This window comes from Sphaerodactylus townsendi, linkage group LG12, assembly GCF_021028975.2.
Source record: "Sphaerodactylus townsendi isolate TG3544 linkage group LG12, MPM_Stown_v2.3, whole genome shotgun sequence".
Lineage (NCBI taxonomy): Eukaryota > Metazoa > Chordata > Lepidosauria > Squamata > Sphaerodactylidae > Sphaerodactylus > Sphaerodactylus townsendi.
Window position 1 is genome coordinate 6,660,519 of NC_059436.1, and position 17,895 is coordinate 6,678,413.

The window sequence follows — 17,895 nt, forward strand, 5'->3', positions numbered from 1 at the left end:
ATTGCCCTTGTCACATTTAATTGCTGGGGAAAAATGTGCCTTTCACTGCTGTTATTGTAAGCATGCCAAGGTTCTTTGAGTGGTGTGAAGGCTAATTTATACTCATTGATTTAAGGTAAATGAGTCTGAAGTTTTTTTTTAAAAAAACCAACAACCCCAAATTGTTCTTGCTCAGCTTCTATGTTTCCGAGGCAATCAGATGCAAACAGTGCAATTCGAAGAACACTTTGCTAGGAGTCAGTCTCATTGAATAGACCTAAGTAGGTTTGCTTAGGATTGCTCCCACAGACATCAACAGCGTAATCCTGAATAGAGTTGCATCCATCTAAGTCCATTGATATCAATGGACTTTGAACGGTTTACCTCTGCTTAGGGCTGCTCTGTTAAATGCATGTACCTAGTGAGGAGATTTTGGAAGTTCCATTTGGAAATATAGAAGCCCTATCTAACGAGGAAGGGCTCCCACAACCTGCAGTGGAAAACCTGTGCTAATTTACCATACAGCCACCTTTCTGGCCCTCTTATTACTAGGCCTGCAGGTCCTACCTATGGAAGAAAGCTGGCCAATGCCTGGTCCCTGACTGATACGTGTCTACACCTCTCTGAAACGGAGTTCTACAATGAAATTACCAGGAGATAATGAGGGTAAAACTGGTGCAGTCATCTCCAAACAATGGCATTTTCTAATATCTTCTGGAATCATGATGTCACTGTGGCACTTTTTACAGTAATAACGAGCCCTAGGCAACACAAAGAGAGAATAAAGTTAACAGTGCTGAGAACAACCAAGAGAATGCAACATGAATAGTATTGCACAAAGGGTTATTTGTTGAGAGCACCAGATCAGACTACAGTGTGAGATAACTAACACCATCTGGTAAAGAGAGTTAGCAGGGTGAATTGGTTAAGAACTGTAACCTGGAGAACTGAGTTTGATTCCTTACTCCTCCACATGAGCAGTGGACTCTAATCTGGTGAACCTGGTTTATTTTCCTGCTCCTCCCTATGAAGCCTGCTGGGTGACCTTGGGCAAGTCACAAGGTATGTGTTATGGGAAGGAGAAAGGAAAGATTTTGTAAGCCACTTTGAAATTCCTTACAATTGTGGGTTATACATCTAAACTCCTCTTCTTCTCTCTAATTTGCTGGAAATCAAAGTGATATTAAAGAGCCAACACTGGCAGGCCTAAACAATGTATACACATGTTTTGCCATAGCTTTGAGATCCTCCCATTCATTTACAATTTCCCCACTTTTCAATGTTGTTAACTTGGATTATATGCTTTGATAAAGCGCTGCCCAAAAGCAGTGTTTGTTACAATTACGCATACAGTTATATCACATTTTTGCAGTGTTTTAGCAATGTACACATCCACTTTGGCAATGTAGAAGGCAGAGAAGACACTTATTAACGGAGGAATCTGAAAATTGAAGAAAACTCTACATTCACCAGCTCTGGATGAGTTTTCAAAAATATTCTAATTCAACTGGAATTAAGAATTCAATGCAGGCTGAAATCCATGTTAAACAACGGAGCAACAAATTAAAACCTCTGCTCATGATGACTACTGTGGATCTTGAATCAGATTTGCAGTGGGAATCCTTATCAGAACTTGCGCTCAGATACTAGAACTACATTCCTATCAGCCTTACCAGCATGGCCACTACATGACAGAGGCTGATGGGAATTGTAGTTCCTGAACATCTGAGATTTATATTCTTTCATAGGTCAGGGACCAGAGGGTCTTACTCCCATCAGTTACGGCCATAATTGGCCATGCTGACAGAGGCTGATGGGAATTGTAGTTCCTGAACATCTGGAGAGCCGCAGGTTCCCTACCCCTGCCCTATATTTTTCAGCCAGCTCAGCAAACTAAAGTGTGTGCCAGGTTCTTATCCATTATCGGCTCCTATTAGTCCATGAATCACAATTCAGCTTATCCTCCTAAGTGAATGCTTTATTAGGACAAAAAGGTATTCTGTCCAGAAATTCACTCTAATGCTAGATAATTGATCTTATAAAAATATACATTTTTGTCCCTGCTGACAGCTGCAGCAGAAAATATTAAAAGTGTTAGATGAGGATCTGGGAAGCCCAGGTTTGAATCCAGATGCCGCCATTAAAGCTAATTGGGTGACCTTGGGCCAATTACACCCTGACCTACTTTTCTGGATTGTTATGAAGATAAATTATAGGAGAGGACAATGCTGTAAGGCGCTTAGGGTCCTCACTGGGAGAGAAGGGTGGAATATAAATACAGAAAATAAAAATAAAATAAATAATAGCACAGGTGTTTTTAACTTCATGGACAATTCTCAGATCTACCCCCATCACTGATCTGTTTGTCCTATCTGAATTTGCTGCTGGGCTCCCTTTCTCTTTCCCTCTTTGACACATTGCACAGCACATAGGTCGCTTCCATTCCTCCCTTGCTGTCTGCAGTGTTGCCTGCCACCACATGCAAACATGTTGCCCCTGTCCCTACTACACAGTCCCATAAAGAACTGCAGAGAGGAGCACTGTGCCATATTACTTTCGAACGAAAGTTTGCTCTTCTTCCAGATCAGTGACTGACTAGTACAAGACAGTTATATCAGTATCTCTTAGGCAGCCCAACTGTTATGTAACTCTGCTGATTGGAACACGTCCCTGTCACCTGGAGGCTAGCATCCCTACTAAATGAACTTTATCAGAGCGCACTTGTAGCTATGTGAAAGACCCTCTATTAAACTTTCAGAGGAAACTCATGATTTGTAACACATCCCCCCAAATCACCCCAATGGTTAATGATTCAGGATTTAAGTGCAATGCCACGACATAAATGCAAGTAATTAAGGAAGGTACCTTTTGACTTCTGCTGCAGATTTGGCAATGAAAAAGCCCATGGTGTTATACTGCATTTTAACAGCTGGGGCTGGATTGATCAGGATGCTGTGGTCAAACATGAAAACCAAAAATCAGTGTCACATAAGAACCATTTCATTTACTGTAACACTTTTTGTTTATTTACCAGTGTTCAGTGATGATGACCATAACTTGCTCACTTGGGATTGTTTTTATGGTTGATCAGTGGGAGAAAATTAGAAAGGCAAAGTTTATCTGATTGTTCACCTTAGGCCATGTGGTCCTGGCTGGCCCAGGCTAACCTGATCTCAGAAGCTAAGCAGGGTCAACCATGGTTACTATTGGGATGACAAGCAAGGAATTCCAGGGCTGCTATGCAGGGGCAGACAGGCAATGGTGAACTACCTCTCTTTTCAGCATAAGTCTGCTACGACTTGATAGCACTTTACAAAGACACAATTCTTTGGCTGGACTACAGTGTTTATGCCATCAAAGGAAAAACAGCTCGCAGGAAGAATGGTTTGGAGAAAAGCAGCAGCTGGGGGACATGAGATTTAATCCTTTCACTCCCCCTACCCACGTGTTTCTCCGTCAATACTACCATACCCAACCCAGCTCAGCCCATCCAGGTGGCATCTTTCTAAAGCTCATGACAATTGTGTCATTAGTAGCCCCTTCACTGCAATTCAGGTTGCACACAGGTAGCTTTGGTTACAGACTTTTTTAGGGGAGGGGGTGAGTAGCTACTTCTAAGATGAACCTGATAAAAATAACTGTCCCATTGCTTACCTGTTGGCAAAAAAACCATGTTTGAACTGGACAGCAAGCAGTATGAGATTCAGCTTGACGAAGCATATTCTAAGAAGAAAGATTAGTTCATGTTAAAATCATGGAAATATATCAATAAGCAAGAATGTTCAAGCCAGGGTTAGAGTTACTGCTTTTTGAAACACAACAGAGCCAGCCAGGGATGTAAGTAAGGGGGCGGGGGCGGTTCTTGAGTTCAAACCCCTCCTATTACATGTCTGACTTGCTTGAAACAATGCATGGAATGGAACAGCTGGAAAGACCCCAGTCACCAAACCCACCCCATAAAAATACCTTTGTCATTGGAGCCAGCATGATATCGGTAAGAGGGGCAGACTCTAATCTGGAGAACTGGGTTCAATTCCCCACTCCTCCACATGGAGCTTGCTGGATGACCTTGGGCCAGTCACAGTGTTCTCAGAACTCTCTTAACCCACCCAGAGGCAGGCAATGACAAACCACCTCTGAACATCTGTTGCCCTGAAAACTACAAGGCGTCACCGTGAATCAGCTGTGACCTGATGGCATACACACACACAAATACACAGAGTCCTAACTAGTCCTTCTATTCCTAGCATGACAAATAAACTGCTTTTCAGGAAAGGGGGAATCATAGTAATAATAGTGAGGGGCATCCAACCATCTGCAGACTTTTTGGAGAAAGACTTTCCCATCTCTCTCCTGCAGTACACTAGATCCTCCCACTTTGGTCCGAGGACACAACAGACCCTCAGGGCAGCATCTATGGCAAAATGGTGATTGGCAGTGGGACTTGAAAATTGCTGCCATTCAGTTTTTCGAACCACTAATTTTTAAAGGGACAGAAAACTCTAGGTGCACTCCAAGCACACCACAAGTGGCAGAACCAACACAGCACTGGTCATTTGTTGTGGCAAATGAGAGGGGTGGACCGAGGTGCATCTAGATCAGTTAGTTATTCATGCTAAGAATGTTTTGAACAACAGACATTTTTTCTCCATTTGACAACTTTCATTTAAAGAATAAAAACTATTTTTACAACAGGATTTTTTTTAAAAAAAAATCCGATGTACCACCTCTAACCAGTGGCTAGATGAACCCCTGTCTGGGATGCTCTAGGCCAGGGGTAGGGAACCTGCGGCTCTCCAGATGTTCAGGAACTACAATTCCCATCAGCCCCTACCAGCATGGCCAATTGGCCATGCTGACAGAGGCTGATGGGAATTGTAGTTCCTGAACATCTGGAGAGTCGCAGGTTCCCTACCCCTGCTCTAGGCTGATTCTAAAATGAGCAGGGGGTTGGACTAGATAGTCCATAGGGCCCCTTCCAGTTCTATGACTCTAAATCAAATTGACCCAGCAATTTGTACCCTTAATTCGTGTTTACATGGGGAATGATGAGTGTCATATTTAAGTCATGACTAAAACCCCCAAACTTTTCACCTCTGTGACTGTGCCCAAAGCAAGTTGTTTAAAAGGACATGGGGAGGGGTTAACTTAAAGAAATTCTTCACTGAGGAAAATGTTGATAAATAATATAATGTAATGTAATATAATATAACAAACATTAAGTAATAATTATTTAATAAATATTAAATAAATATTAAATAATCCCCAGAGGTTGAAGAAAATCTTAAAACTTAAAAAAAATATGCTGAGAGGTTTTAAACTCCCTCTTCACTCACCAAGTAAATTAACAATGTCTGCACACGCACAGACTTATCTTGGTTCTAGAAAGCTGGTAATGCTGGAGTCTAGGAACAACTCCATGCCTCACAGGGGGAGTGGAATCCAGAAGCTTCTGCAGGCCTGGTTAGTAAGGAAATCCAGAACCCTCTGAGGACTTGGCAGCCATGTAGCCTGGAAGCTGCTCTGGACCCAGCTGTGGTGGTAGGAGAGTCCAGGAGCTATTCTGGGTCTAATTGCTGCTGTGGCAGAGTCTGGCAGCTGCTCCAGGCCTGGCAGCGGCAGTATATAATAGCTACTCTGGGCCTACTCAGAGCAGCTCTTTGACACCACCACTGGCAAGGCAGGGTCCAAAGGTGGCTGTGGAGATTTAGAATTATGCCAGGTTTGGTGACAGTGGGGAGATGGGTCTTGCAGACCTCCTCTTTTGTATATGTATGTGTGTGCATATTTGTGATTCTAACTACTCATGAGTTAAGTTCAAGTGTAACAGAAACCTTCAATGATCTTAACCAAGGTTGGTCTGTGAGACCAGGATTTGGCTTGTAGATAAGATCCAAATCCTGGTTTATCTCAACAAAGGTTGGTTTCATCATCATCATTCTTTCCCCCACCATCACCTGTGTAGTGACTTCACCAGTATTCCTGCCTGTGTTGTGGTAAGGGTGATGCTAAGAAATAGCTGGGATGTGACTATGAAGTATCCTAACTATAAATAGTGGAGTGGCCTGTATTGGGATGATCATACAAACTATCATTAGTTTAATTAGTTTTGGTGATGTCTGAACCAAGTGGTAAACACTAAATGATTTTGGCACAATGGTTCTAAATAGGGTTGCCAACTCTGTGGTGGGCAATCCTTAAAAACTCGTGGTTGGGGCCTGGGGTGGATAGGGTTTATTGAGGGAAGGAATCTCACTGGGGTATAATGCGATATTCAGTGTACTCGCCAGAACTACTATTTTCTCCGAAGACACTGATCTCTATCATCTGTAGATCAAGAGTAATTCCAAGAGACCTCCAGGTCTCACCTAAAGATTGGCAACCCTAGTTCTAAAAGTTGATGTTGGTCATGAGGAACATGGAATAAACTGTATCACTGTAAAAATATTTGGCAATTCAACTAGTCCATGGTTTGAAAAACCAGGCATGCTTATCTGGCTAGTGGCTACATAACAAACTGAACAAAGGAGAAAACAAAGAAAAGCTGAGGAAAAGCCACCACCTACCGGCAAACTTCTTTGAAGGTCATGTCTACAAAATCTTTGGAAAGACAGCCAGTCACCACCTTATAGTCCATGCCTTGTTTCTCATGCCAGTCTCCAGGCAAAAAGTTTTTTGTCTGCAATAAACATTTATGAGATAAGTCTTATTTAGTGACTAGGGTTCGAATTTCTTATGGACACCCAGAGCAATCCTATGTTGAGTTACTCCAGTCTCAGCCCATTGATTTCAGAGAGGCTGAATTCTCTCACACATGTTTGGAGGGCACATAAGGGCCAGAGTAGACATGGTACTGACAAATCTGTGTTAAGTAAAGGAATTGGCATATTTCCGCCATTCCATCCTATGTTGGATCAATTCCAATTTGACAACTTTTGATGTGATTGTCGGATTTGCCATGTGACACTATCACTCTCAGGCTATTATATTTTTGTTCCTAGCTGACACTGGGAAGCATTTCCTTTTTGATTATGAATTCTCCATTGAGAGTTAAGGCTATAAGTATCTGATGGTTGTGGGGAAAAGATCAAGACAAACTTCATCAGTGAAGACTGTGTATGAAATGGAATCAGAAGGGAGAAGGGGGAGAGTGAAAAAAGTAGACTATTAGAATGGAAACATAGACTACTGAAGAAAAGGAACAGACTATACTCTGTCTCACTTAAAGAAAAAATTATAACTTCATTTGCCACATGATGGACTGTCTTTGTTTTACAATGCTCCATTTGGGTCCCAGTGCCTACCTAACCAAACTAGATAGGAAAGGAAAGGCAACCTTTACTGATGCAAATGTATTTATATTGTGGAATATAAATAAGCTTTTAATAAATATACATTTTAATAGATACATATTTACAAACATGCCTTCCTTGATCACTGTTAGACCCAGTACTTAACTGAGAGTAATTCAATTCCTTTCCAGTTTTGGAAACTCTTTCTCCGAGTTCCACTCTTCCTTAATCCAGTTTAATTCAGAGAATTTCTAAAATTAATTTTGCAACCACAACATGTGCAGTTTGCCGGAGTTTTTATTCATTTGCATCTTTCCTGCCAGCCGTGTTATTGATGCACACATATGCATTTATAAAAAAGAGTCCTTGATACAATCATACATATGAATGATGTGAAGATTCTTGTAGAATGTGTTACTGATGTGCAGATTTCGTTTTTTGAGATGCATAAATTTATATTGTCTCATAACCAAGGCTCTCAAGATAGTATACAGATAAAATGCACACTAAAAATACAGTAATGATTTAAAAAAAATAGATCCATGCTTTATCTTTAAGGGGTATCTCAGAGCTACATTTTGCTTGTTAACAAAAAAAGGTTTAGGAGGCAGTCAGAAAATAAACTCTGTAGAGCTTGTGGACAATACTAATTTTTGTTCTGCTAATATATAATTGCTTTGACCTGGATAAACCAGGCTAACCTGATCTTGTCAGATCTTGGAAGCTAAGCAGGATAGCCCCTGGTCAGCATTTAGATGGGAGACCACCAAACAATACTAGATGTGTTTTACAGAGGGAGGTAATGGCAAACCTCCTCTGAATGTACCTTGAGTTTGAAACCCTATAGTTTTGCCATAAGTAGCTGTGACTTGATGGGTATAAACAATGATTTCTTCATTGTGATATGGATATAAACAACAATTTATTCATTGTTAACAAGTTTCAAGCAGCCAGATGATTGTATACATGGACATCACAAGATGGTCAATACAGAAATCAATCAGATTACATATTCAAAGCAGATGAAGGAAAAAACTCTATTATATATATATTACAACAATTATATCTATTAATATTTTCAGGTTTTCTGAATCAAATATTTGGGTTTTGAGGTTTACATAATTTTGAAGTCTGATAAACTGGAACCCAAATTTTACTTCTTTTTTGCTTTCGCTTTTGCTCAAGCCTAACAAAGACGGTTCCCATATACAAAGTAAGAAATGCCTGATGTTCAAGCTGGATTCAGAAGAGGAAGAGGCACAAGAGACCATATTGCAAATCTGTGTTGGTTACTAGAGTATATGAGAGAATTTTAGAAGAATGTCATCTTGTGTTTCATAGATTACAGCAGAGCTTTTGACTGTGTGAATCAAGAAAAGCTATGGCTGGCTTTAAAAGATTGGGTGTACAACAGAATCTGCTTGTTTTCATGCACAACCTGTGCTCTGAACTTGAGGCTACTTACGGGACAGAACATGGAGAAACAGAATAGCTTCCAATTAGCAAAGACATCAAGACAAGGATAGTTTTCATCTCTCTGTCTTTTCAATGTATTTGCACAATATAGAAGGAAAACTGGATTAGAATTAGATGAAGAAGAGTGAAAATTAGTGGAACAATTAACAATTTGAGATACGCAGATAACATCACATTACTGACAGAAAGTAGTGAAGACTTGAAATAACAGCTGTTGAAGGTTAAAGCAGAAAGTGTCAAAGCAGGACTTTGAACAGCAAGAAGACAAAAGTCATTACTACGGGGCGATTACTCAGCTTTAAGACTGACAATGAGAAAACTGAAATTGTTCAAAATTTTCTGTTCCTTGGCTCCATCATTAACCAAAAGTGAGATACAGCCTGGAAACCACACAACACCCCAAAAGTGAGATTGCAGCCAGGAAATCAGAAGGAGATTGAGACTGGGAGAGGTAGTCTTGAAGGAATAAAAATAGATTGTTAAGTATAAGAATGTGTCATGGTAACCAAGATCAAATTAATTCATGCTGTATAGATGTGAAAGTTGGAAATAAAGAAAGGTCACAGGAAGAAAGTTGATTCCTTTCAACTGACATGTTAGAGGAGAGCTTTATGGATATAGTGGGATGCTGAAAAGCAATTCAACTGGTTGTAGAAAAAAACCTGAACTGTTCCTAGAAACTAAAATTGATTTGGAGACTACAAAACTTACTAGAAAAGACAACAATGCAAGGAAAAGTTAAAAGTAGCCGGCAACAAGAAAGACCCAACATGGATTGACTCAATCAAGAAAGCCATGGCCCTCGGTTTGCAAGACTTGAACAAGGTTGTTAATGACAGGACATTTTGGAGGTCATTATTCATGTCCAGGTTAGCAGTGGTGGTAAATGAGAAAAGAAACATGATGCATTAAATAGACTGGACTCAATTGTGGACCAAACACCTGTCTTCCTCCCACGTAGCAGTAATTTTGCAAGTCCCCAAGACATACCTGGGGGTTCTCCCGAACAAAAAGTCTGGTCAACAGGGTGGTCAGCCCCGACACTAAGCAACTTTGTGCTATTAATCCAAGCTTCAGTTCAGCAAAGCAGATGACACAATCTCCTTTTTTCCAGTCCCAGTTGGGAAGTTTAGGCAGGTGAACCTGTCAGAAGAAAATAAGAAAAAAGAATGATGCACATTAGTAAAAAATTAACAAAAAAGTTTGATTTGTGGAGGAAAAGATCCATATTATAAAATGTTGAAGGGCCAATTATGCACAGTGAGATTCCTGTGGCTTCAAAAAGCATTGGCTGAGGAGTCTTTGGCCGCTTCTGCACGGAGGCGGAAGCGGTCGGGTCAGCGTAATCCACGCCGACCCAATGACGCTGGGACCGTCCGCATGGACGGTCCGGGAACCAGCTGGGAAGACGGCACAGAGCTGCGCCATCGTCAAAGCGACTCACCAATCCCGCGGCCCTCCAGCATGTCACCGAGGCCAGGGGACACGCCCCCGCAGCCCTGCACGCCTGCTTCAGTGTCGCAGGGCGGGGGGGGTGTCTCCAGGCCTCGGCGATGCGCCGGAAGGCCGGGGACAAGGTAAGTGGAGGGAGGGAGTGGGGGGGGAAGCGCCTGGAAGCCGCTGCTGTTCGCACGGCAGCGGCTCCAAGCCGGCGTTTCTAGGAAAGTGCACTTCCAAGCCCACTCTGGAAACGCCGGCTTCGAGCTGGTTGGGCGGCGCGAGGGCGGTGTGGCTGCGCAGCAGCTGCGCCCCCTGTGCGAATGGCTCCCTGGGGACAGCATTTTTGCCATCCCCAGGCCACCATGAAACGCCCGTGCGGAAGGGGCCTTTGTTTCAACATTATTTGACATTATTACCCAATACCCTGTTTGCAGTGGGGCAGGCATTACCCCTCAGCTGCCTTTTTGCTTGTGTCTGCAGTGGGGAGAGGGGGGCAATGTTCTGTGGGTTCTCTATTGCCCATGCATGATTTAATTTTTAATACAATATTAATTTTTTCTTTAATCTAATGAATACATCAATATATCAATCTATCAATAGATCGATACATAGATGTAAAGAAGACAAACCATTAAAGAAAAGTCTTGAATATGGCATCTGTACACTTTGCCTGAACACTGATTATCTTTTATGGTGGGAAGTGAGGCAGAGTAATAGTGAAATGCAGACTGCAAAACTGCAAAAGGACAATGTGAACTGCTGTTCGCTAAGCTTCCCAGGTTCATGATCATCCATCTCCTGGTATGTTGTAAACGTCAAGACTGACAGGCTTTTCCTGGTATGGTCTGGGATCACTGATTGCTTGTGTATAAAACGACAAGGCTGGAGACATCCCAGTTTGTTGATCAAATGCAGGGGCAAATTGGTTAAGAACATAAGAACATAAGAACAAGCCAGCTGGATCAGACCAGAGTCCATCTAGTCCAGCTCTCAGCTACTCGCAGTGGCCCACCAGGTGCCATTGGGAGCTCACATGCAGGATGTGAAAGCAATGGCCTTCTGCGGCTGTTGCTCCCGAGCACCTGGACTGTTAAGGCATTTGCAATCTCAGATCAAAGAGGATCAATATTGGTAGCCATAAATTGACTTCTCCTCCATAAATCTGTCCAAACCCCTTTTAAAGCTATCCAGGTTAATGGCCATCACCACCTTCTGTGGCAGCATATTCCAAACACCAATCACATGTTGCGTGAAGAAGTGTTTCCTTTTATTAGTCCTAATTCTTCCCCCCAGCATTTCCAACGTAGTTGTTTGAACTGATCGACTAGTCTTATTATTTTTATGTTGTTTAGTGTTAGTTTTAATTTATTAATCTATCAATATGGCTTTTAAATCTTTTTTTTTAATTTGAAGATTTTAAAATATGCAGGAGCAGGGAGGCCATGGGCAAGAGAAGTGATATGGCAGGACAAGAAGTGGGAAGTAGTCGGTAACAGGGAGGAGGGCGAGGGTGAGGGGGGAAAGCAGCATGAGGGAATGGGGGGTAAGGCTAGTCAGGCTGGCAAATCTATCCCACTCTGGCAGCAAAGCAAAATTGAAATTGAGCTATAAGTGAATTTGCTTGCCATGAAGAGAATGAAAAGTGAAAGTGGGGCTAGAGGAAAGACATCCGTACAAGAAATCTTGCCGCAGCAGACATTCACCTCCACCACGCGGCAAATACCTTCTGGTTAATCAGATTTCTGTTAAAACTTCTAAACTAAATGTTAAGGTAGCTTGAAGCTGTGTCTTGGGCTCTAAGTGTTTATTCCATTTGCACACTTCTTCATTGCTTGCAGAGCAAATTGTCTATGCTATAGAACTTTCTCCTGGCTTGGTGCTTTCCAGCTTATCAACATGCTGATCTTCCATGAATAGAAGCTACTTAGGGTTCCTAATGCTGGTTTAGGAAATCCCTGCAGATTTGGGGGAGGAGCCTGAAGAAGGCAGAGAGGAAGCTAAGCAGGGATGTAATGCCATGGAGTCCACCCTTGGAAGTGACCATTTTCTCCTGGAGAACTGATCTCTGCTGTCTAGAGATCCACTGTAATTATAGGAGATCTCCAAAGCTCCTGGCATCACAATACCATATTGACCATTGGAGGGCTGCTTTCACAACAGAATAGAGTGTCCTCTGGGTGGATTCACAGCTTAGGTTCTGATCCTGTATCAGATCCTGCAGATCCAGTCAGGCAGTGATTTTCCCTCTGAGCAAGGAGCTTTGCACTAATACAAATGGTTCTCCCACCAAAGGAAGAGTGTCTGTCATCTGCAGAAGTGTCCTTGCCCCTGAGCAGAGTCTCACCACTATTGAATGGTTTATTCTTTTATTTAAAACATTATCAGAATCCAATTCTGTGGGTCTAAAGGCATTCAAGTCAAATGTAACACTTTTGATGTGTGAGGATTTATGAAGGGTAGGTATGATGGGTTTTAAAAATCTGAGCAGCACACCCTGCATTAGTGGGACTATGCTAGGAGGAGGAGGAGGAAGAAGCAGAAGCAGCAGTAGTAGTATTATGTTGGGCTGCAGTAGTACAGCTAGATTTGAATCCAGCAGTATTTTAGACACCAACAAGATTTTCATGGTATGAGCTATTGAGAATCAGTGCTCAGACAAAGGGACCTTGGCCTCTCAAAAGATTTGCTCCTGAAAATCTTGTTGGTTTCTAAAAGGTTACTGGACTTGCATCTAGTTGATTTATACTGGAAACCTTAAGTCTATCTTTTGACTGCCTAATACCCACAGTAGTTCAAAACACATAATTTAAGTCAGTATTTATCAGTGAAATCCCAAACAGAATTATGCACACTAAGCCCATAACACAATGTAAAAAAGAAAAAAAGAATTAAGAGTTCAGTCAATCTCCATTATAATTTCTATAGTAAAAATATCTGATAGGTAGACAGGAAGATGTATAATGTAATACAACCTTGTTCGAAGACTGGATGATCTGTATTATAACTCTGACGTTGGCATATCGATTCTTGATGGACAACACCCTGCATAAGAAAATGCAGCTGTTCATCAGTGGTCCAGAAAATTGCACATCATTAACATTAGCAATCCAACAGTAAACAATGAAAATACCTTTGTAAAACAATGTCACAGCTGCTATTAGTTACCATTGCTAATGAAAAGCATTTTTCTTCAGTATCTGACTAGTCCAATAGAAGATATTATTAAGTCCATTTTCCCTCTTTGTGTGGTTATGGCAGCACAGGCAGTAACATTGCCCAGATAGAGGTCAAATCAGATGCCACCTGGTTGGGTTTCCGGTACTCCTCTTGAATGACAAAATAAATTTTGGGGTGAAAGACCACCTCTTCTGTCCTATCTTACCTCATGATGTTGGTAGTGTCTTCAAGGTAGGGTGTGGCAGAACACGTGTCAGCTAAGATGAGACATGCGGCAGCTTCTTTTATCTGTTTTCCAGGTAGGGCGGGGAAGAATGGAAAGAAAGTAAATCAGCAGACCAGTTCTGTCTATGTTCCCTTGAAACTAAGCATGACTGTATTTCATTGGATCTTTCCCCCAATAAGTGTACACAGGATTGCAGATTCAGCATTCAGTTAGTCAACACAGTTAAGAAATAATCTAACATAATCTTGTGTAATGGAATTTGAAATGGGGCACTGAGCCACTATTATTCCAGTTGTGTAGACAGAGACAATGGCAGAAGGGGAATGTGAACCCAGATTTCTTGGATGCAAGTTGACTGCACTATGTATTTGAAATATTCTGTCTTTTATAGCCCTCCTGCTGATGAACAAAACCAATTAATAGTATGGGGAGGGCATCCACTACTTCACAGTATCATGCTCATATCTTTATACCGGGGATCACTGACCAAGCTTTCTTTCCATTGGCTTTCTGACTGCCTTTCTATGGTCCTTTCTGCACAGGCCTTGTTTTGTCTGCACTGTGCAGGTTCCCAGCAGAGGTCTTTCATGTCAGCTACCACAAGATTCTTTCAACAAGGAATGTCAGGAATTGAACCTGGGACCAAGCCAAGCAGGTGCTCTACCACTGAGCCACAGCCCCTTCCCTAGGCTGGCACTGGGCCATCTTATTTGGAATAACATATTGTGACTGGCAGTGGCTCTCCAGAGCCCCAGTCATCTACAACTCTGCTGTCTGAGATCTTTTGAAGAGAACACACATTTATTGTGGGCTCTCCCCATTCCATGGAGAAGACACGCCTCCTTATGGATATACAAGACCTTGGGTTTGGTTTTTTTGTTCCATGGAAGTGAACTCATGGTTTGAGGATTTCTCTGTAAGGTAGTCAGAGGTGGTCCTTACCTGAACTCTCTGCAGATCTTCATTCTTCAATACAGAGCCTTGGAAGAAAGAGGCATAGGCAGAATAGCATCTGAGTACAGTTTCAAGTTCCAGGTTGGGGGGATTTCTACATAGGAGAGATGTTTGGAGACAGGTTGAACAGAATGCTGCCAGCCTTCTCATACTTCTCCATGCTTTCTGTTTTGGTATCATTACCAGTCTGATGAAGTTTTTGAATGACCCTGAAAGATTTTCCAGTTGGTTCTGATAATGGCTTTGAGCTACCAGCCTTGTGCTGATGTTTAAAGCTCTTGCAGTCCTGCACAAGTAGTATGGAGGAGGATCACGACTACCAGTTCTATCTGCAAACCTCCATGTATATAGATTGATGTCGACTGGGAACTTTGTATGCATACATGTGTACGTACATGACCTTTGCATGCACAGAAAAAGTAAGATCCAAGTTATCCATATATATAAAATTCAAGCAAATAAACTAATGTATACTTGTGCATTTATCTGTACACACAGGTAACTGGAGATGGGACCACTGGGCTCAGCCCAATGCACCTCAGCACATGTGGAATGTATGTGCTTTGAAAAATGTAATAAGGTTGCTGTTGCACTGAGGAAAAGAATGTGAAATGCCAATATGTTCTGCATTTAGACAAGAGTTCAAGGCCATTTCTAATGATGTCCCTGATTTCCTCTGATAGAACAGCACAGTAACAGTTCAGTTTACTTTTTACACTTTTGGGTGGGAGAGGAATACCTGGAGATTTTGTGGGCAGAGCCTGAGAAGGATGACATTTAGGGAAGGGTGGGACTTTAATGTGGTAGAATGCTAAAGAGTCCACCTTCTAAAACAGCCACTTCCTCCAGCTGAACTGATCTTTGTTGGCTGGAGAGTACTTGTAATTTTAAGAGATCTCTGGCCACTACCTGGAGGCTGACAACCCTAGTTTAGCCAGTGTTGGGTAGTGGTTAAGAGTGATAGACTCTGGAGAACTGGGTTTGATTCCCCATTCCTCCATGTGAGTGGTGGACTCTAAGCTGGAGAATAGGGTTTGATTCCCTGCTCCTACACATAAAGTCTGCTGGGTCACCTTGGAAAAGTCATTATTTTCTCCAAACTGTCTCAGCCCCACCTACCTCACAAGGTGTCTGTTGTGGGGAGAGGAAGGGAAAGGAGTTTGTAAGCTGTTTTGAGTCTCCTAACAGAAGGGAAAGTGGGAGTATAAATCCAAACTCTCCTTCTAGTGGCTGTAAAAATGTCACCCCTCCCCCAAGAATCAAAACAATGTGATTAAACTAAGGAAATAACTCAAGCAGGAACTGATACTTACTCTCCCAGGAAGATAATCTCGGTGGTGATCTCTCCTGTGTCCTGAGAGAGGAAGTTTCTTAGAAAAGCTGTCACGCTGTTTAGAGTGATATCACCACAAACAATAATAAACCTGCAGAAACAAAACGTGCATGTTTGAAAAATGTAGTACGACTAATTCAGATCTAGTTCTGCTTCTTGTAGCCAAAGTGATAATTCAAATATTTACTGCAAGGAAGTCATTGTTTAAGTGAGCTGTGTTCAGAATGTACTTATGTGTATTTAGTCAGAAGTAAACCACCTGCAATACATTGAACTTAACCTTATCTAAATATATTTATCATTACAGCCCAAATTTGATTTCTTCCCTACTTATTTGATGCTGGAAATAGATCTACTCATATGTACCTTTGCACTGAAATGCATTGAAATGAAGCCATTGCAGGTGAAGGAGATGCTTGTTTATGCATCAGAACCCCATATTTCTAGAAGAAGTATCAGTTTTTATATCCTGCTTTTAAGGAGACTCAGAGGGGCTTACAAACTCCTTCCCTTCCTCTCCCCATAACAGACAGGTGAGGCTGAGAGAGTTTGGAGAGAACTGTGGTTGGTCCAAGCCACCTAGCAGACTTCACGTTCAAGAGTGGGGAAACAAAACTGATTCACCAGATTAGAGTTTGCCACTCATGTGAAAGTCAATAACTTTTACTGTTCCTTTTTTGTTTGTTTCCGAATTTGGCACAGAATACTGTGTATGTGCTTGTTTGACAACCTTTCAGTTGCTCTATATTGCCAGTGATCACTGATGTGGCGTAGGAGTGGCGTAGGAGGTTAAGAGCTCGTGTATCTAATCTGGAGGAACTGGGTTTGATTCCTAGCTCTGCCGCCTGAGCTGTGGAGGCTTATCTGGGGAATTCAGATTAGCCTGTACACTCCCACACACATCAGCTGGGTGACCTTGGGATAGTCACAGCTTCTTGGAGCTCTCTCAGCCCCACCTACCTCACAGGGTGTTTGTTGTGAGGGGGGAAGGGCAAGGAGATTGTAAGCCCCTTTGAGTCTCCTTACAGGAGAGAAAGGGGGGATATAAATCCAAACTCTTCTTCTTCTTCTTCTTTGTAACAATATTAAAATATTACCTTAAAGTCATGTGTGTGTGCATTGTGTTTTACTAGCATCTGGGAATATATATGTGAACCAATAAAACATTGCACAAAAATCCTGTTGTGATCACACATCAAAGCAAGATTGCTTCTTTGCAGTGTATTATTATTGCATAAGTGTGCATCAGTAACATCAGGAGAGAAAGGTATATATGAATAAAAAAACAAAAAGTTGTGTGTGCATGTTGAAGCTTTAGTAAGAGTATTTGGGAGGAGCAGAACTCACAGTTAGCCAAACTGTGGTTGAGAAAAGGAATGGAATGATGAAATAATCGAATTTCTGTCAGCGAACACATTGATCAGAAATTCGGGGTGGGGGGTTCTTCTTAGCAAAGCATGAAAAATGTGATCAATAATTTTCAGGCAGCTACTATCTTGGAATAAGTATAACATCACATATTCAGTATCCCTTTATGCATGATGCCTTGTGTAGATCATCAGGCATATGCTGATATCTGCTTCTGCCTACTTATACCTTCTAGATAGAATAAGGCATATATGGGGAAAAAACAGCACGGTTCACATGATGAATACTTAAATCTCACTGTGAATAGAAATAAAATTGACTTACTTTCTGCCTTTCACAACTGAATAGGAACCTTTGTAGAGTTTAGTGCTTCCAACAATATCTGCTATTTCAGGTATAAAATTTGCAAACAGCATCTAGGATAACAGAAATATAAGTTCAGTTATTTTCTCAGGTTCAAATATACTCTTTTAACACCACATTAAATCTGGGTAAATATACTGCTTACAACAGAATGTTTGTGAACACTTCTGTGCCACAATGATCAGAACAAAGCTACACCCAGTAACAGAGATAAATATAGAGCTGGAATGACAGTTGACCAATTGTGGCTATTGACACACATGTAGCTCTCCTATCTGTGGTCCAAT

General features: G+C 41.7%; 1 protein-coding gene across 1 annotated transcript in view; it reads right to left on the reverse strand.

Moving 5' to 3' along the window:
- KCNU1 (potassium calcium-activated channel subfamily U member 1) overlaps positions 1–17,895 on the reverse strand; it is a 92,160-nt gene that overhangs the window by 56,686 nt on the left and 17,579 nt on the right. The window contains exons 10-21 of the mRNA XM_048513086.1: positions 17,570–17,661; positions 15,858–15,968; positions 14,533–14,638; positions 13,570–13,652; positions 13,160–13,229; positions 9,738–9,890; positions 9,312–9,335; positions 8,083–8,097; positions 6,546–6,625; positions 3,634–3,702; positions 2,845–2,931; positions 631–740 (exon numbers count right to left, since the gene is read on the reverse strand). Of these exons, the coding sequence (XP_048369043.1) occupies positions 631–740; positions 2,845–2,931; positions 3,634–3,702; positions 6,546–6,625; positions 8,083–8,097; positions 9,312–9,335; positions 9,738–9,890; positions 13,160–13,229; positions 13,570–13,652; positions 14,533–14,638; positions 15,858–15,968; positions 17,570–17,661 (1,000 nt within the window). The remainder of the gene's footprint in view (positions 1–630; positions 741–2,844; positions 2,932–3,633; positions 3,703–6,545; positions 6,626–8,082; positions 8,098–9,311; positions 9,336–9,737; positions 9,891–13,159; positions 13,230–13,569; positions 13,653–14,532; positions 14,639–15,857; positions 15,969–17,569; positions 17,662–17,895) is intronic.